General features: G+C 39.3%; 1 protein-coding gene across 2 annotated transcripts in view; it reads right to left on the reverse strand.

Annotated features, from left to right (window-relative positions):
- Positions 1-413: 413 nt before the first annotated feature.
- Positions 414-27702, reverse strand: part of LOC121281732 (leucine-rich repeat-containing G-protein coupled receptor 6) — a 265429-nt gene continuing 238140 nt past the window's right edge. For both annotated transcript variants that reach the window (XM_041194643.1, XM_041194644.1), the window contains 10 exons: positions 27097-27168; positions 25392-25460; positions 25105-25176; positions 17632-17697; positions 16574-16645; positions 13157-13228; positions 8713-8838; positions 6429-6589; positions 3578-3658; positions 414-2641 (listed from right to left, as the gene is read on the reverse strand). In XM_041194643.1, coding sequence (XP_041050577.1) covers positions 1383-2641; positions 3578-3658; positions 6429-6589; positions 8713-8838; positions 13157-13228; positions 16574-16645; positions 17632-17697; positions 25105-25176; positions 25392-25460; positions 27097-27168 — 2050 coding nt within the window. In that variant the 3' untranslated portion in view covers positions 414-1382. The remainder of the gene's footprint in view (positions 2642-3577; positions 3659-6428; positions 6590-8712; positions 8839-13156; positions 13229-16573; positions 16646-17631; positions 17698-25104; positions 25177-25391; positions 25461-27096; positions 27169-27702) is intronic.

A 27702-nucleotide genomic window follows, 5' to 3' on the forward strand; every position in this document is an offset into this window, starting at 1 on the left:
TTTGTGGCCTTTTATCAAGATTCAATTTAATTATAATAAAAAAGATTTGATCAGTTGATCATTTGTTAAGATTTTTTGTATCTTAGCCAGCAACAACAAGCATTGTCTGGTGACAAGAGAATGTTAACAGCTTCTCCTGATGTATTGAATTGACCAGATAACAGGAAAGATCCTGGGTAACATAATAGTAAATTAAATCAATCAATCAGGGTATTAAGAGACCAGCATTGCTGTTGATCAAAACTTTATTTTATCTACAAGTACTTTATTGATAGATAGCATGCTGCTCCATTTAAGCCTTGTTGTTGCTTGCCTTAATTTTTAAGAGTTAAACAAAAAATTAATAAAATGGAAATGAAGAATAAAAATGCAACGGAGAGCTCTGAATACATTAATCCATGACAAAGCAAGTATATGAAAAGAATGATTTACTTTGACATAAATTTGCTAAGTTTAGCCTCTTAAAAACAGAGTACAGTACATATAATATGTACATCCAAATAACTTTCTATATTTTTACAACTAAGCAGTTTAAACAGTTCTTATAAAAAGTAACATTTTTTATCAGTAAAGGGATATATAGTGTACTAGTAAGAGGTAGTTTTACTATACATCATCTGTTTTGCTGTCCAATTGTACAGAAATGTAGGATTTATAGTGTTTCTATGCAGAAAGTATCTATTGTAATAAATATATTTCTATTGTTCATTTAACATTCACTTCTACCAAGATATCAAAATATAAAAAAAATCAGCATTTTAAAGCCATCATGTACTCATGTTTTCCTATCTGAATATGATAATATGTGAGATGAACAATTCAACTATTCCCCCTTTGCTGGAGCAATTTGTCAAAGCTACCATAAGACTTAATATTGTAAAAATATAATGAAGAGTATATATGGCATTATGTTGTCATATAACTCAGCAAGCTGCCAACAAATTTCATCCATGTATGCTGTGTTGAAAACATTTACATTGGATCATTAGGAGTCCCATGATTCAAGTGCTAATGGATTTTCCCTTTAATGAAATCAACACTGTGAAAGACACTATTTCTTAACATTGTACAGTGACTTTTATAAGCCTATAAAATAAGTGGTTCATTGGTTCTGGGCTCATATGTGCACTGTAGCTTAGCTATTCACACACTAGCCAAAAACCAGCTGAAGACCAGTTCATATCTGTAACTTACCCCTGGCCATCCATTACTTTACTTAAATTTATGGCAGTCCTCTTTGCTGACTGAGTGAACAGCTACTCATAGTTGTTCCCAATATTGTACTCCCGTTTAGCTGTCCGGTGTTACCTCATCCGGTTCTTCTCATCATTACGTAATTCCCAGGGGATTGTGCCTCTCTTGGGATTACTTAGTTCAGATATTTATACATGAGATGTGAAGGAAGGTCCTTTGGTTGGATAAAAGCTGATCTGAAGGTTGTTATGAGCTTGCTCTGTGTTCTCTGAAGTAATCAAGAGCTCCTCATCAGTGAGGCAGGATTGTCGTGTTGAGTAGCTCTCTCCCTTGCCATTACCTTTCCTCTGTTGGCATGGAATTAGAGTTACAGGAGGAAATGGATAGGCCTCTATCATCTGACGATGACTTGACAGAACTCCAAGGCCATCAGCCGAATCATGAATGATTTCATTATCTGCAAAGGTCATCAAAGCTAGGGTGGAATCACATGACTGTTTGTCTATGTCTTCTGAAGTGAGGGAATCTATGCTGCCTTGTTTTGATTGGCACCTTTTCTGCCATTTATACTCACGGAGCATGCGAAGATCCTCTTTGAAATGTGGGTTGAATAACAGATAAAGCAAGGGGTTTAGACAAGCAGGCAGTGGGAGGACCAACAGTAGGATTGATTTAATTACTTCTGGACTGATTAAGAAAAGATTGAGCAGGGAAGAAAATGTAAGAAAGGCCACGGGACAATATAGGATACAGTTGGTGAAGATCAGCCAAGCTACATGCTTAATCATGGCGCAATCCCAGATGCTGTCAAATTCTCCTTTCATTAGGTCACAGTAAAGTTTGGTGTATGTCCCAGTTATAACAAGGAAGCAAAGGATATTCATCATGATTAGAGCCACCATGAAACCTAGAGTGGAAGGTTTTCCATCAGGGATAGGCGAGGGGAGGCACAGAGGTGAAGTCCCAAATTCTCCAACTGAGCACAGAGGCAGTGCGGCTGCACTGAATGATAGTACCATGCAGCAAAAAGCAGCAATTTTCACACTACTGAAAGATGGTGATTTCCCATATGCTCGGACACAAGACACAGAAATACTGCACTGGACGGCAGCAAGAGTCAGGAACAGGATGGATGCTTCTGAGGCAAATACGGATACAAATCCAGTGATTCTGCAGCCTAAGCCGGTTTCCCATTTTGCACCATGCTTTGCAAATTGCCCAAAAGTCATTGCATCAACAATTGCTAAGGTGCCACTGTACAACCCTGTCAGCATATTGGCTCCTGCTATCAGACCAATCACAAACTTCACTGGAGATAAATAGCTGGGTGATGCAAATATAGTTGCGATGACTAGTCCATTGCATATCAAAGAGATAAGAACTATTCCCCAAACTCCAAGGCGTATTATCCAGCTTTCAAAGAGATATTCACATGGATTAAATGGACCTGCAATGATTTTAACAATGTCATGTTAGAAATATTGCAATCACAATACAAACATATTTTTAGTTCATGTTACTGAGTTTATTGCATCATTTTGGTTGGCTTGTTGTAACCACCTTTTAAAATTACATTTGTAAAGTTACAAATATTTGACATTTTCTGCTCAAAACTAAAATAAGGGCCCAATTTTGGCTACTGGGGTGGGTAGCTTGAGTCAGGAAATTGCCTGACTTGCCAGACCTGCCTTGGTAAAAGTTGCCCCCATATATTAAATTTTCACACCAGGGTATGGGATGAAGTTGGGACTGCTGACCCCAGAAGAGATGCTAGGAGGACATGGGGGTGGGTGGTTAGAAGGCCCTACTCAGCTCCCTGGCATTTGCTCTCAGTTAAGTTAGAAGATCTCAGGTACCCTAGCCCTCACCCCTCACAACTTCATCCATCCTCCATGGCCCCTCATACCCTCCAAGCCATCTCAATGCTATATCATGCCCCCTACCCGCACCTATGGCTCTTCATAACCCCCTTCCAACTCCATAGCCACTCATCCAGCACCCACCATGGGTAGACCTCAGGAACCACGAGGAGGTGAACTAAAGTATACTTCTAAAAACCTAACACAGCTCTCACTATACAGAGTTGATAGTGATAAAAAAACTTTCATTCATGAAAGCATTAAAAATTTTAAATTCCCTCAAGTACTTAAAGTCTTATAAAAAACAAACTAACTTGTGTTCATACCCCTTTCCCCTACCGGCAAAAATGGGATGTCAGAAATGGGAGTGGGACTTCCCCATTGGGGTCCGATCTGCCATTTTAAACATCCACAGAGTCTTCCTGACTTGACCAAAATCTGCCTCTAATTGTTTAGTTTTGTAAGTTTTCTGGATATGATATATTTATTACCTTTGCTGTCTCGCTAGCATTTTGGTGACTCACCTGGGGCAGGTGTGCACTGAATACTGGGATGCAGTTTGGGATCTTCCACATCTAACTGGAAGTCATCCATATCTAAGTAGACTGTATAGTTTTGCAAAAAAGATAGTGTTAGAATGTGGGTTTTGTGAGAATTTCAGCAATGCCATCAAAAACAAGAACACATCATTCATTTTGTGAACATCATACTGCATTGTCTGAGTATTATATCTTCATAACTGAAATAATATTCAGCCCTGTTAAACTGCATTTTCCCAAAAATGAAGCTCTTTTAACATATAAACCCTTCATTATTAATCATAATCATTTTGATCATAAAGCCTATCTCTATGATTACAGAGCTCCCAGCAGGGAGCGGAGCTCATAGAAACTCATCCAAGGGGAAGCTGGAGGTGGGGGAGGGTGAAGTGTGCGTAGGGGTGGTGGTGGTGGTGGGCATTGTGGAGGAGTGAAGGCTGGGAAATATCTGGCAAGGAGTCAGAGACCTGCTGCAGGGACAGAATCTAAATGCTGCTGCTTCTTAAAGGGGCAATGGGAGCAAGTTGGGTAAGAATGATGACTGGCAGACATGGGGAAAACTTCAAGTAGCTCAATCTGCGTGAAGGGAGGTACAAAGCAGGAGTGGTGCGATTCAGGCTGGTATCCTGTCAAGAGTGCAGTATTTGTGCTATGGAGGGAGGTGGGTGCGACAGTTAAGTGTCACTGGCTTAAACCCAGGACTCCTTTTCCGTTCAGGTCGGAGTTTAGCACCCTCATCAGAGCAGCCAAGGTAAACTGCTTGTTCCCTTTGACCTTTCTGCACAGTTTATTTTTATGCACATAGGACAGATCCAGGGGTCCCAGCAGAGTTCAATACAATCTTAACCAGGGAAGGATGCAGCACATTTCAAAATACTTGCTCCAAGTGATGGCACCATCTGGCTTTATCACCCCTGCACTGAGGACTCCAGTCTTGACAATGCATCCCACAATACAGCACTGACCATTGGCCTTCAGACCTTAGGGAAGGTTTGGATAGAACGATGGTAACATGCTACTAAGCATTTTGGAGATGCTATCTTTTAGTCTGCAGGCTCTAACTGCTACCATTAGATCTGCTCTCCTGCTGATCAGAGGGTACTCATCTATTATCCAACATGCTTGCTTGGCTATATCACTGGATGCAAGTTCAAGTTACGTTTCTAGTCAGCCTGTTCAGATATCTGCTCATGTTGATGGCAGGATACAGCCCTGGCTGCCCATCCACCTGAAGTGGTGACACAGCCAGGAGAAGAATCCTTCAGGGGCTCAGGCGGCTTAAGAAAAACACTGCCTTGATCCCAAGAGGTTAATGATACCACACTACAATCAATCACCACTGGGTTCTCAGGCACTCAGCTGGTACAAGAACAGTTTGAAGCAGAAGAAAAGACCAGGGCAGGTATATTAGTAAGAAGATGTGCTTGTTGTAAATATATAAATGGGTACATTAAAAATGAATTTCAGCATTTTGAAGAAAGCGTTCTTTTTTGGTTTATGGTGTAAGATGATATTTGGAAGTCAGTTTGTGACAGAAGACGTTCTCCTGTGCATTATTACTGAATGGTTACCTTCTTAAGTAGACCTCTTATGAGACACAAAGAGTGTGGCATGATCCATGGGCTCTGGAGGCAGAGTAATTCATTTATACTTGGTCTTCTATGGTGTAGCCTTGTTGAGCTTACCCTTCTCATTTCCTCTGCTTCCTAATCCTGCTCTGCCTCAGTCATAATAAAATACAAGATGACTCCCATAATAAGTCCCAGTTAAATGCTCTTGACTAGAAAAGTTGCGGCAGGACTGCGGTGGGGGTGGGGGGGGGTGATTTCTGAAACTGTTAAAAGACAGTTAGAATCCTTTCTTAGTTGCACAGTTGTGAACCAATTTATCTAATCACTCATCTAGACTGATGTGTCTCAAATAAAGTCTGTTGTTATTCAAAGGATGTGAATGCAATCACTTCCTGATTTTCTTTTGTTCAGTCCTGGGCTGTGGGTATTGTTAGGAAGTCTAACATTTATTGTGCATCACTGGTTGTCCTGAGAAGATGTTGGTAGATCTTGTAATTGGACAAGTCAAGCAGGTAATTTGTCCCTCTTTTTTTAAGGCAGGTACAATTCTGGTTTAAAATGACAAAATTTCTGGGCCTGAAAATTTTGCCTCCATTGTCCTTTCATTTCCATATATGCATCACTTTGGGACAATCAATTCTTTCACCAACCACTAGTACAGGAATGTAAGGTGTATTTTAGTGAGGTTGTATCTCTGGCCTACACTCAAATTGGGGTCTCTTACAGTAGATCTACATCAGCTTTTTACATAGAATTACAAATATAGCACAGTAACAAACCAATTGACCCAACCAGTGTTTATGCCTCATTTGGGCCTTTTCCCATCTTTTCTCATCTAAATCTACCTTTGTAACCATTTGTTCCCTTCTCCTTCTAATGCTTGTCTAGCTTTCCCTTAAATGCATCAATACTATTCACTTCAATCATTCCCTGTGGTAGTGAGTTCCACATTCTTGCCACTCTTTGGGTGAAGAAATTTTTATTAGATATCATGGTGAATATTTTATATTGATGGCCTCTAGATATGCTGTTCCTCTGTATTCACTCTATTAAACCTTTCATAATTTTACAAACCTCTATTAGTTCACACCTCAGCCTTTTTTCAAGAGAAAAGAAACCCAGTCTGTCAACCCTTCCCTTTCTGGTATCTTCTCTGCACCCTCTCCAGTGCCTCTATATTCTTTTTTATAACATGGTGTCAAACCAAAACAGAACTTTAGGCCCTGAATTCATTCCAAATGTGAGAATGTTAATATTATACTTACAGTTGCTGTCTGGTGGGACAGGAAATACACCCATGGCTCTTTTCTGGACATCCTCATCATCACTGAGAGTAGCCTCTGCATCCCACAGGTTAGACTGTTTGTAATTATTTTTGCAGGATCCATATGCACAGCACTGATAAGCATATGGCATTTCTAACACTCTGTATAGAAGACAAGTTTTACAATTAATTTACAAGTAGTGAGCACTATTAAGTCTAAATCTATGAAGTACTATTGTACGTTAACAGCAAAAGATGTCAGTGAAACTGCTCAGAATTCTTCCAGGGACAGCAGCGGACAACTGAATTCTTTTTTTCTTATGATATAAAACTGGGAACAGTATTTATCTTATTCTGTTTTCCTACTTGCAAAGATGTTGTTGAATTTTAAATTGCTTTATTTCTTCAGGTTCTTCCTGTCAGATTTTGGGTGGAAGCGTCACAGAGAAATGGCTAAATAATGAGAGTTAATAGGACAACTTAACTTCCTTCCCCCTCTGATTGCCATAAATATCTTGGCAATTTTATATCCCTCTTCAGTTCAGATGAATGTATTTATATTGTTCAGAGATTTTTTTTTATTTGCAAATTTTAAACAGCTTTATGGTTCCCCTACTGGGCTACCATAAGGCAACATTGGTCAGGTGCACATGAAAGGAAAATTTGTTTTGAAATACCATAGTTTTACTCTGTCTAATAGGTGCCAGAGCAGCAACATGAGGAAGGCAACTGTAATGAGGACAGATATCAGTTTGCTTAGTTGTACCCTAAAGTCTAACTTAAGGACCACAGTTTGTTGTGTGTTTCTAAATAGCATTAATGATTTGGCATAGGAATAATATACTGGGGACAGTCTTTCTCACAATGTCACAATGTCATTTAATTCAACTGTTTGAGCAAGTATGTATGTATTACAGCACTTGAGCAAGTTTATAAGGATTAATCAGGAACATATTTTCCCAAAATGATTTCCCATGGACTGACCTGCTAGTTTAACAGGACCATCATATATGACATAAGCCTAAGAGATTGATTAGACTATTAGTTTTTATGTATTTTAATAAATTGCTAACCAAACCTGAATTTTTATGGTTTTAATTTTTTTAAAGGCTATGCATTTACATTTTAAAATGTTTAATTTCCCTTTCAGTTCTTTTTAAAATCCATACAGTAATGCTTTGTACACATGCCAACTTTTTCTTTAAATTTATCAGCAGGAGGAATTTCGCTCATTTTATCACTGCAGCGAGGCTTCATATCCATGCACATGGTGTACAAATGTACTTTATGTCTAGTGCTGTTCTGATTAGAGGTGACAGACCTGAAACATTAACGCGGTTTCTCTCTTCGAAGATATTGACTGCTCTGCTGAGAATTTCTAACATTTTTTATGTCCAATGAGTCTTTTCCTCCCCTCAAATCATTTTCAGTAAACGACTATAGGACAAGTGCAAGTGAAGTCAAATTGCTTCCCGAAAAAAAGCATTGGGTGGGATTTTCCAGCCCTGCCCACCACCGGGATCATCCAGTCCTACCAAAGGTCAATGGACTTTCGGCTGGCCTGCTGCATACCCTGCGGTGGGTCCCTCCATGGAGGGGCTGGAAAATCCCAGCCATTGAATTGTGTAGTTCTCAATCAGGGAGCAAGTTACATCTGTGCAATTCTTTCCCCACAACATTCTGCTTTTTCTTGTTTAATGCTTCAACTTAGAATGAAGGGACATGATCAAGCACAACAAATTATTTGCTTAAATTCCTCTTGTTTGGCTTGAAATGGATCTCATTATATATATTTTTTTAAGTTTAAATTTGTTATTCCTTAATATTTTCTATGTAGAATTCTCTGAGGTCACATTTCTATATTAATGCCTACAATATTGGATAAACAAAAATTTCGGGTGATTAATATGATTGGCCATCACTTTTATTGCCAGTTCCATATTCACGCTTCAATCAAGAGGGCAGGAATTTCTGGTCACCACATGTAATGACATCATTGATGCTTGCATGAAAGTTTCCTCTAATTGGCATTTTTAATCAAATTATAAATGCATTCAAAATGTATGCTAAATGCTACTGAATATTGCAGTTTTCCCTGTTCTGAATTGATCTGTTATTGTAAAATGGTGCCCCTTTGCTTCTGTAGATAACTTACACATGCAGTGTAAACTACCACACTGACAAAAGATCGATGACTATTATTTTATTCTGCACTGTAGTATTGACATTTCAAAATCTAGACATGAGCATTCTGAATTAAATGATTGTGTATCAATAAATCCTACCTTAGCTTGGGAAAGTTCTCTTCAGAATAGGACTCCGATAGTGCCAGATTTCCTTTCAGCTTTAGATGTGTCAATCCACTTAGACCATTCAAAGGGAGGGAAGAAAGTTGGTTGAAGGTCAGGTCTCTGTTAAACATTAGACATGTTAAAGGTTTGCAGTTAAGGGTAAATTTGCAATGAATTGAGTATTCAAATAGCACAGGTGGTCATTATTTATTCACAGAACCTCAGACTTTTGCATGTGTAGTTACATATTCATCACAGAGGTAGTACCCATGACTGTTGGCTCTGGTATTGAGACTCACCTGGACAAGAAATTTATCTTGGTACTTCTGGACTCCCAGAAGGAAAAACAGTAAAACTGGGAAATAAGAACACTGGTCCGAATTGGTTTTGTATACCTTAACACGGAACACCAGTAAAACTGAGAAATAAAGAGTACTGGTCTGAACTGCTGTTTCCTTCTACTCCTGGTGTCACCAGCCATGACTATTATGGGCCTGATTGTTGGGTTTATCCCCACGTATAAATGCCAGTAATTGACTGTTTTTCAGTTAGGTAATTGGTGAGGGGACATGATGCGGGAGTGATTATGATCAGGGGGAGAAAGGAAGAATTCTCTCAGGCATGGGAGCCCAAGATTTCACTGTGAGGCTCAAAGGAGCATTCTGGTTTCACAAGGGCACCTAAAAACTCTTTTTAAAAAGAACTTATCTGCCGCAACCTACAGATTCTGGCAAGTTTGGCATGAAAAACGGTCATTGCCTTACAGCACAGGTTTCCAGTTAAAACAGCAGACCAAGCTCGGATAATGCCATCGGAGTCTGTTCTGCATATTTAAAGAGCACCCTGCTGGCTGTGGTGGGGGCGAGTATCCTTGCTGCCTGCAAATTAAAATTGTTATGGTCAGATGGGAGCAGGGAAGGATTGAACAAGTCCACTTCCTTTTACCTGTTAAAATCAGGACCATGAAAGTTACTCAAGTCACCGCAAAATCTTTCAGCCAGTTACTGGCTTATCTGTGTCCATTCTCCATTTTCTTTTAATCCTTTTAACATTGGTGTTCCAGCATAGCTTCCTGGAAGAGCTACCATACTCCCTGTCCGCCCCCCACCCCCGCCCACCCACCCCCCCCACACACACACACACACACACACACACACACACACACAATGGGACAATGGGTGAGCTGACTGTGGGCAATTGTTCAGCTTGCTGTCATTGAAAAAAGGGGCCTGGCTCTCAAAATGCCTTGGGCTTCTCGCCAAGGATTTCAGGTGGATTGGTGCATCCACTGCCTGTCTAAAGTCTGCCTGATCCCAATATCGCCTCTATTGGCTCTTATGCGTCTTTTATGCCTCCTTACGCGGATGACATCAAGAGTATAGGAAGCAGGCAGCTACCGTAGTGTTCAGTATTAGCAACAATAAAATCCTAGTTACCCTGGGCGTGCCACATGAGATCATGAGAACAATCCCTACACCCCCTCAACAATATCAATCTGATTGGAAATAAATGACATTTAAAATTAAATCTTTCAAAAAGCTATATGTGTGTATCTGGATATTTTAAAATGTGGGAAAGTGCCGCATGTGGCCTAGATGTAGGGCTGCCAACCCTCCAGGATTGGCCTAGAGTCTCCAGGAATTGAAGATCAATCTCCAGGACACTGCTGTGTGCAACCCTAGGGAAAAATCATTGGGTCATAAAAAAAAGATAATTTTAAAAAATTCTTTGAATAGTTCCATTTACCAGGTATAAAAACATTGAAAATAGGGGGAAAAGGGCTGTTTGGTTGACAGTAAGCATCATCCAATTGGGTAATGAGTCTTTTTTGCTTTCCAATCAGTGTAGGAAGGAACCACGTCACAAGGTTGGATGTGTTGGCTGACTAATGGCTGCAGCTTGGTGGCAAGTCATGTAATGAAACCTCCAGGAATACGTTTAATCACAGTTGGCAGCCCTACCTAGATGTCAATGTTTTATGAGAAAGAGACCTGTAACACCAACAACAACTTATATAGCACATTTAATGCAATGAAACATCGCAAAGTCTTCACAGGAGCATAACAAAACAAATTATGACAGTGAGTCACAAAGGAGATATTAGGGCAGATGACAAAAAGCTTGGTCAAAGAGGAAGGTTTTAAGAAGTGTCTTAAAGGAGGCAAGTGAGGTAGAAAGGCAGAGAGATGTTGGGAGGAAATTCCAGATCTTGTGGCCCAGGCAACTGAAGGTATGGCCACCAATGATGGAGCAATTATGATTGGGAATGCACAACAGGCTAGAGTTAGAAGAGCACAGTTTCTCAGGAGATTGTGGGTTTGGAGGAGATTACATAGATAGGGAGGGGCAAGGCTATGGAGGGATTTGAAAACAAAGATGAGAATTTTAAAACCAAGACCTTGTTTCACCTGGAACCAATGGAGGTCAGCGAGCAGAGGAGTGATAGGCGAAGGGGACTTGTTGTGAGCTAAGACACAAGCAGCAGAGCTTTGGATGACCTCAGGTTTATGGAACGTGGAAAGCCAGCAGGAGTGTGTTGGAATAGTTAAGTCTAGAGGTAATGAGAAATGTATGAGTGTTTCAGCAGCAGATGAGCGGGGATGGGGTGAAGTCAAACTATGTTACGGAGGTTGAAATAGGTAATCTTAGAGATGATACAACTGTGAGATTGGAAGCGCATCTCAGGATCAAATGTGATATCAAGGTTGTGAACAGACTGGCTTAATCTCAGGCAATTGCCAGGGAGAGAGATGGAATCAGGAGTTGGGAACAGAGTTTGGTGCGGGAACCGAAAAGTATTCTGAATATTTAATTGCAAATGATTAAATACCAGTTATTACTTCTAATTGAATGCAGGTTGCATAATTCTAGAATTGAGTATATACTCTGTGGTCAAAACATAGAAAACTGCACGGAGAAATAGGTCTAGTGCCTGCACCAGTGATTATACAAGCAAACTGTAAAATTACCATTGATTACATTTTGACACAATGGTGCCGATGTTTCTGAATGCCTATAGATCTTTGCCTTTTGGTTGAAATAATTCTTGCTTTCACCTTTTTGCAAGAAATTCTGAAGTGTGGCTGCTTTTTCTAAATTTTGGGAGCTTTTTTCTGACTATTTACAAAACAAAACATTTAAGATGAGCTTGAAATGATTCCAAATAAAAATAGAAAATGCTGGAAATACTCAGCAGGTCTGGTAGCATCTGTGGAGAGAGAAACAGAGTTAACGGCCAACATCTTCCGGTTGGCGAGTGGGGACAATGCCCGTTCGCTGACACGTAAAATGATGCGGGGTGACGTCGGGCATGCATCCCTGCATCACCCCGCGTCATTTAGATTGTCAGTTCGGCGGGTGCACATCTGACGGCCTATTAAGGCCATTAAAAAACCAATTGAACTCACTAATGGACCTGCCCATCCAACCTTAAGGTTGGCGGGCAGACTGGGAGCCCAGGCAGGCTTGTGAAGAAACATGAGACCTCATCCACGGGCATGACGAGGTTTCATGAGTGATTTAAAAAATGCAGAAAATTTTACAATAAAAGTTATGGACATGACCCAGCTCATGTGACAGTGTCGCATGAGGGGACATGGCAGGGAACTTTCTTTCTATTCTTTATTGAAAGTTTCAAATCGGTGCCGATCTCCCTGAGGCGGCACTTAGCCTCAGGGAGATCTGTGCGCTCTTTTGCGCGCATGCGCAAAACAGCGCACTCCCAGCTGAGGGAATCCCCCTCCCCACCGTCCGCACAGGGAGCGCATAGCGCTTCCTGGCACACGTCACACTGGGCGGGCCTTAATTGGCCCACCCACGTAAAATGGCAGTGCACCCCGATCAGGGGCGCCGATCGGAAGCACGCTCACTCGCGCCCAGTCCTGCATTTACCCCTGACTGAGGGAAAATGTTGCCCAATGTTTTGAGTCTGTAGTATTTTCTGGTTTTAATTCCAGATTTCCAGTATCTGGCGTAATTTATTTCAATCCTACTGAAATGATTCCATCTGTTTTTTCTCAATTAATTGCTTGTCCTATCTCCGAGGCCACTGGTGAAAGTGTTATTTATGTAATGAACACTTGTACGAGGGAAACTCCAAGTCATGGAGGATAGTGCAAGCAATGTGCTGATTCTATCAAAGAAAATGGATAGAAGCCATTTGATTGTCCAAATTGTACAAGAGACAGAAGATGGTTGACGGCTGTTGTGAGGTGAGAGATGCAACAGACTTAGATCAAAACCTGACAAGAAATTATTATAATGAGACATCACATAACAGATATTTCACCATATCTATAGATAAGTGGCTATTCATATTCATTTAAAATGAAATAATGTCGAATTTTAAGCAGTTATCCTAAGATTGGACACGAAATCTGCCTTTCCCCTAGTATTATAAATTCTTACATAATAAGTAACAGTAAATGAAAATACTTACAACTTTGTTAAAGAACGTAATGAGGCAAAGGCATCAAGATGAATAAATGCTATTTTATTCCAACTAAGGTCGCTGGAGCAAAGAAAAAAGTCATTAGATAAATATCCAATTTATAATTTGAAATGCTCTATTGTCAACACCAATCAAATTACATAAAGCATGAACTAAATAACATTTCGTGCACCAAAATAAAATGCACACTGTGCTAAATCAGAATTTTACATTCTAGTATCAAGAATTTTACCCTTAACTGTACTTTGATCAACACCCATCCTGAAGTGGCTTTAAGCAAAATTCTACAAAGTGGAGGCCAGAGAACATGAGGATTGGTGGGTGAGTTAAAAAGCTTGTGCTCCCTCTTGGGTGAAATGAACAGAATTTCAGCTATAAGCCATTAAATATTACAGTGGAATTGCCCATCGTTGCATGTACTGAAAACAATGTAAGTAAGAGTCTAATCTGTTTTAAATGATTGCAACCAGGTAATAATGTGTCCCTCACAGTCTGTGATGAACAGAAATAGTTTTCACACAACCCTTGACAGCACAAATGATTTTACACTTGGATCATAGAATGTATGGTAAACTATCATGACATGTTATGCCTCTGTTGGATCCACAGGATATTCCTAATCCCAAAAACTATCTGTAAAAATCCTCTGCAAGGGGGTTTGAGTACAGGAGTAAAGAAGTCTTGCTGCAATTGTAGACAGTCTTGGTAAGACTGCACCTGGAGTATTGTTTACAGTTTTGGTCTCCTTACTTAAGGGAGGATATACTTGCCATAGAGGGACTCCAATGAAGGTTCACCAGATTCATCCATGACATGGCAAGATTGTCATAAGGAGAGATTGAGCAGACTGGGCCTTTATTCTCAATTTTAGAAGAATGAGAGGTGATCTCATTGAAGCATACAAAATTCTTACAGGACTTCAAAGAGTAAATGCAGGAAGGATATATCCCCTGGCTGGGGTGTCTAGAACCAGGGGACACAGTCTCATAATAAGAGGTATGCCAATTATGTCTGAGGGAGGAATTTCTTCACTCACAGGGTGGAGAATCTGAAATTCTTGGCCCCTTAAGGCTTTGGAGCCTCAGTAATTGAGTATATTCAAGACAGGGATTGATAGCTTTCTAGATATTGAAGATATCAAGTGATATAGGGATTGTGCAGAAAAATGGTGTTGAGGTATAAGATCAGTCATGATCTTGTTGAATGGCGGAGCAGGCTCAAGGGTCGGAGCTGCTGCTCCAATTTCAAATGTTCCAAAAACATTTTTTCTAACCTTTTCCTCCATCCTTTTAGTGTTGATCTCAAATTTATGCACTTTTAACTCACTGACCAGTGAAATAGTTTTTCTCCCCAAGTTAATCAAATGCCTAATAGATTTGATGACCTCCACTGGATTTCTTTATAACCTTCTCTGTTCTAATGACAGGAACCCCAGTTTTTCTGATCTTGCTTTACAACTAAAACTTATCATCCAAAGCAAAATACTGCAGGTTCATGAAATCTGAAACAAAAGCAGGAACTGCTGGTTACCAGTTACTATAAATGTTGGCGTATAAGTCAGTTTTTGAAGCCTCTAATTATCGCTCCAAAAATATGGGCCAACTTATATTCCAAGTATAAAAGTGAATCGCCAGCATGGTCTGGGCGTTCACTATCTTTGTTGTTCACCATGTGGTGTCTGCTCCATGGGGGTATGTCTTAAACTCCTAAGCATCTTCGCAACACAACCTGTATCGTCTGCCTGATCCCTTGCCCCCAGTTTTAAAGCACCATCAAATAAAACATTCATTTGTGGGTGAAAAATTAAGGCTGACTACTAATCTGAGTATAGCATGTCATGGCTGAAAAAGCAAGGGGGTCGACTTACACACCAAGTAGACGAGAGAGCACGATTTTTGGGGCTGGAAAAATAGGGTCGGCATTCATACCATGCTTTATGGTATAATCTCTGCCTAATTTTCCTCTCCATTGAATTTGTGAAAAGAAAAATCAGGCACAGATTATAGTGGGCAGCAGGTTCAGTAGGTGAGCTTTTAATTCAGCTCAAACTCAATCACTTATACAGGGATGAAATCAGGCCCAATATGTCCCGTTTTTAGATAATTGACCAAGTTAAAATGATTCCAATGGGGATCAGGCCCAAATTAAAGGAAATTCCATTTTTACAACCCCAACCCCCCCACCATCCCCCTCCCAGCCCTACCCACTCCCGTTATCATACACGGACAGTGTGAATCAACTCCTAAAAATTTAAGACGTTCAACCGATTATAGGAGTGATTTATTATCACTGCATTCAGAAAGGTATCTTCAGCAGACCCAAACTTGTAACATAAGCCAAAGTGCACTTTCAATATTTCTGCCATTCCTTCATCATTCACATGAATTCCTTTTTTTATCTTTGTTCAGCCCTACCCTCACTTTAACTAATCTTTTACTTTTTATCTGTTTATAAAATCCTTTACTATTTCCTTTTATGTTGCCTCCAGTTTTTTTCTAACAATGAGCCTTTGTCTTAGCAGTAGCACTCCTATGTCTGAGTCAGAAGGTGGAGGGTTCAAGCCCCACTCCAGACAGCTCTGGCAAGTGGAGACGAGAATATGGTCTCTAGATATTGCACTGATATCCAGTGGGTTACTCGTGTCCTCAGTGTGATCACCAACCTCATTAACAATATGTGACGTCCAAGGGTAACAATTCTATATTTGAAATACCTATTACGGAGAAAAACAGCATTCTTCTTTCATTTGAAGAGAAAAATATCCCATCTAATATCACATCAAATAAGATAGATTTTTTTCAAATAGTCTATAGATAAAATAAACTTCTTGAAATGGATAAGGAACAGTTATGGAAGCTCAGTTAAACAGTTTAATAGGGGTCGTCAGTTTGTAACATAAGATGCAGATGAGCTATTGTTTGCCAAGGGTTAATGTTTTGTAACTGAGGGTTACATCTGTGAGAAAAAGTCACTTTCCCACACAGCTTGTTGAATCAGGACAATGAATACAAAAGGAGCAAATGACTACGAACAAAGTTTATTTACTGCTGCAAGTTATGGTATTTCATGCTGGAGGCTGATTCCTTCTTTTCCAATTGTTTATGGCCATTTATGACATAATACAGGTAGAGTATAGCTAGAGCCTAGACAAAACTCTGAACTAAAGGCAAGAAGAGGAAGCAATGTCTTGTCTTTGCAACCATTTCCCAATTATTTAAAACATCCGCTGTAAGAGCAACTGATGCTACACCTACAAAGAGTACTCAGAGACATCTAATTTTATATGACTGCCTGTGTGATTGAGTTCCAGTTTGGTGCCTGGAATCGGGTTTCTGTCTTATCAGCAGAGCAGTAAAACTTCATTTGGGGAGACTGCTTCAGGAAAGAATGTGAAAACCTACTCACAGAGATCGCAGAGCCATTAGCTGTTGAAACGTGTCAGCTCTGATTTCAGTGATTCTATTGTGCTGTAGGCCACTGAAAAGACAAAACAGTACAATGAGATCAAGGTTTCAAGACATCACTCTTTTTTTCAGGGGATAGAGAAAAAAAAATCAATCATTTTGGCATGAGGAAAGACAAAATATAGCGGAAGTGGTTTGTATCAAACGTTAAAGAAGTGGCTTAATGTTAAACAGTAGATACGCTTCCATTATCTGATTTTCAAAGTCAGTTTTCCCCTTCAATTTCTTCCAGATGGCACTGATGCATGTTTGGGGGTATGGCTGCATGGGTACCAACCACCATCCACTATCTTGCCCAAGAAACAGCTCTTTACATGTACAGCATGCGATGGCCTCCAAGCTATTTTGCTCTGGGAGACATTGAGGTCCAACCTAATCTGTCCTCATTTGATATCTCACACATGCCCTTTCTAGCCGGGGGCATTGTGGCAAAACAGCCTGACTCCCTCTTCTCTAGACCAGGAGCACTGAGGCCATTTCTGTTACTCTCATTGCTGCCTAGCCTGAGACCAATGGGGGTTAAACCTTCTAAGTCTGCCTGGTGCCATTACAATGTTTATTTCAATTTACATGAAAAGAAATACAACGTAATGTATTTTCTTGTATTGTGAGTCACTTAAATTTGTTCAAAACTCGAAAGAGCTACAAAAGAAACAAGAGTTCAAATAATTGGTTGGACTAGCTTCTTCCTCAGTCCTGCTTAGGCTTTAGGCTAATTAGAAGGTCAACATTGAGTTGGCTACTTCTGGCCAAGCATTGTCCATCATTCTCAGCTGCACTCAGCCACAGGATCTGAATGGTCAAGTGTTCCTGAGTGCAGAGGAAGGGGATAAACATCTTTGAAAATGATAAACTGCAAGAGAGACAGAAGTAGGAAGACAGCTAATTGTGAATAACAGGTAAACAATGATGCATTATGAAGTACAGCATTTAACGAACTACAAATGTTTCAGGCTAGAGTATTACAGAAAATTGTATTGACCGAAACTAAGAACTTACATTTCTTCAAGCTTCTGGCAGTTGTGGAAACTTGGTAATATATGAATTTGATTGTATGATAATTCCCTGTAAACATGAAAACATTATGGTTTATTTAGTCATGATTTGCAAAGGCTGCTAAATGTTTAGGTTACTACCTATGAGTTGCAAGATTATGTTGATCTTGGCATGCATGAAAACTAGCAATAAAACAACTGGTGTTGTAACCAGATGGCCATGTGGTATGCATAGAAGAGGGGGAGGGGTAATTTCCTGGACCAGGAACCAAGACTAGGTGGAATAGCTGGTCAAAATTTATAGGTAGCAACCTATTTAAGATTGTGTGTGAACAAGTTTGAAATTTAAAAGAAATCCCTGAATGGCTAGGGCTCTCGTGGGGATCGGGCCAATGTGGCCAGTCAGTTGGAAGCCTCGATTGAAGACTATTAGACTGAATTCAAAGTTGTTTAACTGGAACAATCTGACAATTCAATATTTAGCATTAAATTCCAATCAACATAAGTCAGTGGAGATGAAAATCGTGCAGTTTCTTTAATAGATGCTGATCTGCAATGACGTTTTTACACCCGGGCGGCAAGTTGAAAATTTACCCTGATGAACATTGTTTTTTTATACTTTTATGGGATGTGGGCATCGTTGGCAGAGACAGCAGTTGTTGCCCATCCCTAAGTGCTCTTGAATTGAGTGACTTGCTGGGCCATTTCAGAGGGCAGAGGCAGTTAAGAGTCAACCACTTTGCTGTGAGTCTAGAGTCATATGTAGGCCAACTAGGCGCAAGGATCAGAATCACAGAATCGTAAAACACTGGCTGTCTGAATGAACATTTCACCTAGTGCTACTGTCCCCGTAACTCTGCACCATTAGATGTTTCTTTTCAAATAATCAATGCCTCGATTGAACCTGCCCCCACCACACTCACAGGTATGTGTGAAAAAAGTTTTTTTTCTCATTTCACTTTTTCTTCTTCTACCATTTACCTTAAATCTGTGCCCTCTAGTTCTTGATCCTTCTACCAGTGTGAACATTTTCTCCCTTTCTACCCTGTCCAGGCCCCTCATGGTTTTGAATACCTCTAACAAATCTCCTCTCAGCCTTCTTTTCTCCAAGGAAAAGAGTCCCAACTTCTCCGAACCATCTTCATTACTAAAGTTGCGCATTCTTGTAAACCTCTTCTACACTCTCTCCAATGTCTTTACATCCTTCCTAAAGGGTGGTGTTCAGAACTGTAGGCAGCGCTGCAGCTGAGGTCTAACTAGTGTCTTATGCAAGCTCAATAATATATATGTAGATTTCCTTCCCTAAAGGACATTCACGAACCAGATGAGTTTTTGCAACAATCAATGATAGTTGTCATAGTCACCACAACTCAGACTAGCTTGATATTCTAGATTTATTAATTGAATTTTAATTCTGCCAGCTAACATGGTGGAACTTGAACCCATGCCCCCAGAGCATTAGCTGGCCCCTGGTTTATTACTCTAGTGACATTACCACTACGCCACCATCTCCCCATTGGTTCAAGGAGTTACGTCAGCATGAGGGAGAGGGGCAGAACTGCAGAGCGGGTAACCTTAAAATTCAGTGATTGAGACCACAACTGTTTTTAATTTACATGAACAACCTCAATCAGGAAACTCAATGCAAAATGATTTACAAATGTTGCCAAACTAGGAGGGGCAGTGAAATCAGAAGAGCAGTTCAGAATTTCCAGAATGCTTTGAACAAGACATGTAAGCAGGCAGAGTATTGACAGCTGAAAGTTTTTGCAAATAAGTGTAAAGTTCTACACATGGGATAGAAAAATATATCACACACATACTCCAAGAATGGTTGAAATAGTGAAGGACAAATTTGAAAGAAATCTAGGAAACTGAGTAAAGTTATAGAAGTTAAAGCTCTGAAACTGGTCAAGAAACAATTAGATGCTACAATGGTGTTGGGGACAAGGGAAGGATGGGGAGTTGGTGGCATTAGGATCTCCCTGGATGGATGAGTTCAGCTGATTCCATGCCTGAAATTATCTTGTGATCTTGCAACACAAGGTGGACATGGAAAGGATGTTTCCTTTGGTGGCTGAGTCCAGAACCAGTGGGCACTGTTTTAAAATTAGGGGTTGCCCTTTTAGGGCAGAGATGAGGAGAATTCTTTTCTCTCCAAGGGTTGCTTGACTTTGGAACTCTCTGCCTTAGAAGGCAGGTTGAGGTGGGGGTCATTGAATATTTTTAAAGCAGAGGTAGATAGAACCTTGTTAAGCAAGGGAACCAAAGGTTATCAGGGGTAGATGGGAATATAGAATTCAAAACAAAAATGAATCAACCATGATCTTATTGAATGGCGGAGCAGGCTCAAGGGGCTGAATGGCCTACTTCTGCTCCCATTTTGTATGTCCCTATGACACACCAATAGTAGCCATCAACATTATAGGCTTGGGGTTATTTTAACAGAGGAATTGGTAATATTGCCACTGTCAGTTTTCTGGCCCATAAAGAGGAAGTAAGGACTACAATATGAAATCAATCTGTACAGTAACATGCAAAATAAACCTCATGGATCTGAAATGCTTATTAAATAAGTACAGGATATTTCATAGACAGTAGTGAAATACATGCAATTTCTGTACAAACTAATTAGATCATCTAAGCATCAATGGCCCAGATCTTCCAGCCTCCTGATCAGCAGAGACTGGATGTATCTTCTTAAGATATGTGTTGGGACTCCTCAGAGGTCCCAATGCACTGACTCCGTGAAAATTGCAGGCGAAGTTTGAATTTCCAGTTGGTAATTCCCTGTCCTCCAGAGCACTCTGAAAATGTCTCTGACTTTGAGTTAGAATTGAAGAATTCTGATAGTTCGGAATTATTTACCTGAATACTTACCCAGGAAGTGTTAGATCGAAAAATCCTAGTCTATCTGGGTAACTATACAACTGACACCCCAATCAATCACAATTACCCATCGCCCCCCGACTCCCTCCTCCACCCTCTCAATTACCCCTGTCCAAGCCCCCCACCCCAGGCCCCTCAACTCCCCCTGACCTCACCACCCGACTCCCTCCCTGACCCCTGACTCCCCCGATCCGACCTGACCCAATCTCTTCACCCTACCCATTTGCCACCCTCCCCCCTTACCCACTAACCTCACTTACCTTGCACCCTTTACCCACTTATCACACCCACCCTGCCCCCTTACCCATTTACCTCATCCACCCAAAGACCTTACCTACTTACCTTGCCCACCTTGCCCCCTAACCGACAGACACATTCATCCATTCACTCGCCCAATCACTCAGACACTAACACACTGAAAAGCTGTTTCAATGTCACAGTTTTTCAGAGGGTTCATGAACACTTACCAGAAAACGACAGTTAGTGCCATAAAAAAAGGGCAATGGCTTGTCTTCGCCTGACAATCCAGTGCCACAAGGAAGCAGTTGGATTAAAGGTAAACTTTGCATTTCTGAAGAAGCCAGGATTGGAAATCCTGGCCAGAAATCAGGAGCTCTGGTGTTGCGCGGAAAACTAGAAATGAAGCGGCAATCCGACAGTGATTATTGCTCCTTGGAAGATTTGGTGCAGTATCCCAAGCAAGTTGCAGTCAAAGACAGAATGAGGATAACTTTTAATCTTGATGAGGGAGTCAAATGAGGTGTTTAACTGGAAGCCAATCATCTGTTGACAGTTTACACTATGGTCAAAGTTATATGTTATATCTCTTACCATCACATTCCAGTTATCATACCTAACTCTGAAATATTATATGGTGTCAAAGCATGGATATATTCTTTCACAGTATTGCATGTAATACAGAACACTTTTGGGAGTGATATGAATCACTTCCATTTCACATGATATAAATTGATCATTTTCAGTAGCAAAAGCCGTAATAAATGACAGCTGACACCTAGTAAAATGAATGGGTATTCAGTGAAACTATTTGATATTTTAGAGAAAAATATATGTTAAGGAGGTTATTGTTGTCACTTATTATAATACAGATCAGTATAATGGACATTAGCAAATGCTATGAAACTGGGCATCATTTGGTTCAATTACCAACCTAGGGACTGCATTGTGTATACTTTTATTCATTCATGATCAGGGGATTGGATTAAAATCATTGTACATTTATACAGCCCATTTTTTAGCATCACCAGTATAATATGCGCTCTTGAATCTCAACTTGTTTGATGAAACCCACCTTCTGCCCTCTTGGCTCTATTCGTACTAGACTGCAGACCACTGAACTTCTCCTTTTGGCTCGCAAGCTAGCTAATATGTTGTCAATGGTTCCCTCTCCTCACGTACTTTCCTCCTGCCTTTCAAAACTGCCAAAATTTTCCCTTTTCTCAAAAATCTAACCTTAATCTTTCTGACCTTGTCTACCATGCCACTCTCCAGTGTCCCTACTCTCTCAAAAACCTCTGAATGAGTTGCTACATCTCAAATCTGTGTCCATATTTCCCACAATTCAATTTTTGAATTTCTCCAATCAGATTTTTGTCCAGTCTCAGCACTAAAGACCCCTACTCAAAGTCACAAATGACATCTTCTGTGACTGCGGTGCACAACTCCATCTCTTTCTTATCGACATCTCTGCAGCTTTTGAGATGGTCAATCTTACTATCCTCCTCCACTGTCCAGTTCATTGGCCTCACTTGATTTCAACAAATAATGCCCCATGGTGAAGACTGAAGCCATCATCTCTGGCCATCACCAAATACTCTATATTCTTGCCACTGATTCCAACCCTTTATAATGTCTCCTTTGGTTTGGTGTTAATTGTTGCCTGATTGCATTTCTGGGAACTGCCGTAGGATGCATGGCTTCATTAAATAGATCATAAAATCAATTTTTGTTATAATATTTCTTCACAGTGATAATAAACTTTTATGTATAATTTCTAAAACTCCTGAAATTTTTATCACATTCTAATGACAGGGTGATTACTACACATGGTTATTGATGTAAAGCTGTCACACAATTGATAGCCAATTGATGTATGTGGAAAATATCCATTTTGACACTGACAAAACTAAAATATTGTTGCCATTAGGACACTTTAATGTATATCAGTATCGTGTGAACTTATCTTTGTCAAAGTAGATATCAATATGTGAAGAAAATATTCCAAGTATGGGGGAATTGTTTACTTCCTGCCTCATGATTTGAAAGAAAATCATTGATATACTAATACAATCTAATCATGCAGTCCCAGCCTGTTAACTGAATGCCAGGTATTTCAGTCATTTGGTTATCTGTGCTTGCTGGCCATTGGTACTGTATTTTCAAACAGTTGAGTAGCATGAAAATATTTTCTTTCAGCTTCTGTAATAGCTCAGTTAACAAGTGCACTGCACAGTCTGGAACTGAAGGACGCAGAACCACAAGAATTCCAGTTCCCATCTTGACTATGCTGAGCTAGCTGATCTCAGGTGGGGTAGCAGTTGGCCTGTTACAATTGGTCTAAGTGTTTTAGGGCTGTAAGGGGGACAAAAACTAAGCAATGAAGATTGTTCTCCACCCACCGCCACTCAAAACGTGTGCATGTGTGGATAACTTTGGGCTCAACAATGATACTCCTTTACAGCTGAACAGACTGTTTCTATTCAGTACGTAGGCTAAGAAATGGAGACTAGCTCATAGCTCATACTGATGGAACCATAACCCAGAATGAGTCACCAGCAAGAAAGCAAGCAAAAAAATTAAAGAGGGGATTAAAACAAACAGAAACATTTTACCTTTTGTTTATCACTATTGTAATAAGTATTTCTCCCTTAAAATGCACCCTCACCACCTTAGATTTACTAAGGTATGAATGGTAGACATGTTCCTGGCTTTGAATATGCGATGTTTTGACGCAGGACATCTAACATATTCACTGTACCTGTCAGTTCAAACAATCAATCGGGCTGTCAACCATAATATACATATTGACATCCTTTAGGCCAATATCTTGTGTTGCCATCTCATTTTTAATTTTTTTAAGCAGTTGGAAGTGATCAGATATTAAGGAAATATTTCAGATGCGCAAATAATCATACTGAAAAAATAAAACCTAGATAATGCCTTCTCATGAAATTACTACTTCACATTGTGAAGAAACTCAGGAAGCTTTAAGAGAGATACCTAAAAAGGAACTACTGCACCCACTATTAAGTAGCCCATGTCTTTTCATGAAACATTCAAGAGTTCCTTCAGCAACAATTTGGGAAGATTGAAACCGTCATTTGTTCACTGAAATAATGACAATGATCCATCCTGATATCATCACCCAAGGATTTTCCCTTTGAACACATTCATTCCCACTACTTATGTCAGTGTGTCTGATGTGCTTTTAGGTTGATCACAAATCATCTAGTTCATCCTAGCCTCTGCTAAGTTTTTGCTTGTGATCAAATCTAGGTATGTTGAGATTAACACTCTCTGCTAAAATGAAAAATCATAAAGTCAAATATCCCTTTTAACTTTGAGTGAAAAATATCACAATTTCTCTTAAAATTATGTTCTCGCACTAATATAACATTAAGTAATTGCAGGGCAGTCTTATAATTAAAGTCTTTACATGACATCATTAACCATCATACTAAAGCATGAATTTTTATACCTGTTACTTTCCATGGAAGATTAAATTACATACTTGAAGTTGCTCTAAGGTACCTTCTTTTGTTGGATATATTGTTCGTTTTATGGGATAGTGTTATTCAATTTTGTATCAGCCATTATGCTGGTATCAACTGTCAGTGTCAGTGACTTGTGATGATAATTTAAGGTAAATTGGATAATGCCTCTGTTAACATAATGGATTAAGGGATTAAATATGAAAACATTAAACCCTGGCATTTAATCATCCCACAGTGTAACTTTAAGTCAGTCACTACATGTTTATCAAGCTGAAATTGCATGAATAACATTCAAGGGATAACTAATGGAGAGTTCTTTTATATAAGGAATTTATTCCAGGAGTGATGTAGGACCTGTTGATTCTTGAACTATACAGAATGATTTCAAGAAATATTCAACAGCTCTGTTCTTGATTTTAAAAAATCATAAAGTCGAATTATATCATAGTTTACCAATGAATGCTTTATTTAGGCCATAAATGTATTTACATTAAGACTTTAAAAAACTCAAAAAACAAGCTTGGAGCATTCTTTCAGTGGATTATGTGAGCTGTATTTATCCCTCCTCATAAACCTGTAATAATCATCCTGAAAATCCTCTCTGTGAGGATGAAGAATGGAATTTATGAGGTCAGCCTGGCTCATTTAGGATGTAATGTATGAGATATAGCACTAGGATGTCATTTAAGATTTACAATTTCTCATCAAGAATGTTTCTTGAAATCAAATTTTCACCGTTCTGTCAAACGAAGCAGAGTTACTGCTTTATTTCTACACAGTGAAGTAGCACTGGAGAGTTTCACTGAGGATTAATGATGAAATGCATATATAACCAGGAACTAAACCATACTCACAGTACTCGTAGGTTTGGAAGCTGTTGGCAGAGACCCCTGGGAAGTGAGGTTATTCCAGCTCGAGTTAGGGTCCTGTCCAGAAGCAGAAAATTTATGCCATTATTTGGAGTTAGGCATGCGAGAAGTTCCTCAGTACATGACCTTTATTTTTACTGACAGAACTGACAATGTAATGGATAATTTGTGATGAATGAATGCCATCAAAAGAAAAGAGCAATAATTGCAGCAAAATGGTGCCTGCTGTTCATTCAGAATCTAAGTTTGATAAACATAAATTTGCTACCCACAGTATTTCCAGGCTAGTTGTTCCTTTAAGGTCCGGGAATTCCTTTATTTCAGTTGCTCCATTTAGTGACCTGGAATTGACAGCAAAAATCCATTACTTTCTTCATGCATTACTTAAAAGGAAAAAAAAACTGACATAACATTATAGTTTGTAATTATTGCACCATAACATTTAAAGTAGTTAATTATACTATCCTTTCTGGGTGTTTGAATAAGCTTCATTTATTTTCCCAATTATAATTGCTTTATATAGAACATACTATCAATTTAATACTCACAAAATTATTTCTTGTAGTTCACAATTTAAACATTTTCCCTTTCATATTTCCTAATTTGGTTTTCTTTGGCTACATTTTTTTCACGGACCATTTGCTCTCACAGGTTTAATGAATGTCTTGTACCCTATTTATACTGCACTAGCAGTGTTTCAAATTCACGTCATTTATACTCCATGCTGAATTGAGAAACTAGAAGTAGCTTTGCATACAACCCCGTGCAGTCAGAAATGCCTGGCTAGCAACTTTATAGCAACTGGTCTTCTCAAGTTCTGGGAGAAGGTTTATACATGAAAAAATGTTCCACCTGCTCTTTCAGTTGGAAGGCACTATTTGAAGAGGAACAAACACGTTCTCCCAGTCTTCTGATCAACATTTATTCCTCAACCAACATACCTAAAACAGATTTTTGGGTCATTTATTTCATTGCTGTTTAAGGGACTTTGGTATGCAATTTGATTGCCATACTTCTTGGCATAACAACAGTAACACCACTTCAAAAGTACTTGTTGGCTGCAAACTGCTTCGGGATGTCCTAAGGTCATGCAAAATGCTATTTGAATGTCAGCTCTTCCTTCTCTCTTTCTATACAAGCCAATGGAGTAAAAAATTCCATTTGTTGTCACACTTATATCCTAGCATTGCATCTGAAGGCAGAGTGTTGTATGAAAGTGGCACTGTTATAAACTGAGAAGAAAGTTATTTAACAAGTTTATAACGCATATACCATTCACTTATTTCATATCACTGCTTTATAAACTTTGCATCAAAATATTTCAAAAGTCCAAGCAGCCTGACCAGTTGAAATAATTCAGGGACTTTGCTGCATGTCAGTATGTTTGTGTATAATAATAGGTAATAAGCAATTCAATAGCATTGGTAGTCTCTGCACCTTCTATCAAAATCATGAAAACTACAGACTTGAGTCCATTACAAATTAAACTTAGTAAGTACCTCAAACATTCAGAACTTTAAGATTCTTTTTCAAGATCATTCTTTTATGCTTTACTGACTTCTGGCACAATTCTCTACCATATATAAATCTATAGTTAGAACTACAAATGTACTAGACGGTGGACTTCTCTACACTCAAAGTCAATATTACTATGTGACAGGCCAGAAAGAGGTACAGTATAAATGTACTGTGACAAAGGGTGAGATTTTAATACATTCAAAACCTATCCACTTACACAGAGTTAAAATTGGGCCCAGAGAGTCAGTTTTTCCTTCCTCTGAGTTTGCCTTCATAATGCATCATTCCTTAGTAAAGGACTGTCAAAACTAAACTCAATAGCTAAGGCAAACAGATTCCAACGGCAAACACCCCAAGGACTCAGACCTTCAGATTGGGAGTCAAGCATTCAATTACTTCAGCTACTGGATCAGCTTTTTGAACTTTTGAAATTGAACACGTGGCTCAGCTCATACTTACAAGGTGTGAAGCTTTGGCAGATACTGAAAGGCTGATTTCCCCACAAACTGGATTGGATTATCATAAAAATGACTAGAAAGGAAGTAAATTGTTTAGATAAGTTTTCATACCACATCCATCAATGTCAAAGCTCACATCTGCTTTGCTAATGTAAGCATAGTGTAGAATCAGTTTGAATAACAAAATGTACTAGAGTCACTTGCAGAATTAACTGAAACCAGCCAGACAATTGGACATGAACCCATATGTTTTATTGTGGCTGCTTCAACAGATGACGAGGAGAGTTTTCTTTAACTAATAATAACATTTGTGAATAGGTCCAGGAAACAGGTTAGATGACAACAATATGTCAATGATTAGCAAATGATCTGATAGGTCCCTGGTATCAGAATGAGAACATATTCAAGTGAAGTCTCGAGATTTAGGGGTAAAATAATTAAAGAGTTAACTAAGAAAGGCACTTGACCCACCCAGAGTGGCTGAATAGTTTATATGTATTATAGCTGATTGAATATATTTATATTAAACAACTAACCAAATAGCATTGTCTCACTCACATAAGAGTATAATTGTTACGTGTGAAGCTGTTTCTGCCAAGAAAAATAA

Source organism: Carcharodon carcharias, chromosome 9 (genome assembly GCF_017639515.1).
Source record: "Carcharodon carcharias isolate sCarCar2 chromosome 9, sCarCar2.pri, whole genome shotgun sequence".
Taxonomy (NCBI): domain Eukaryota; kingdom Metazoa; phylum Chordata; class Chondrichthyes; order Lamniformes; family Lamnidae; genus Carcharodon; species Carcharodon carcharias.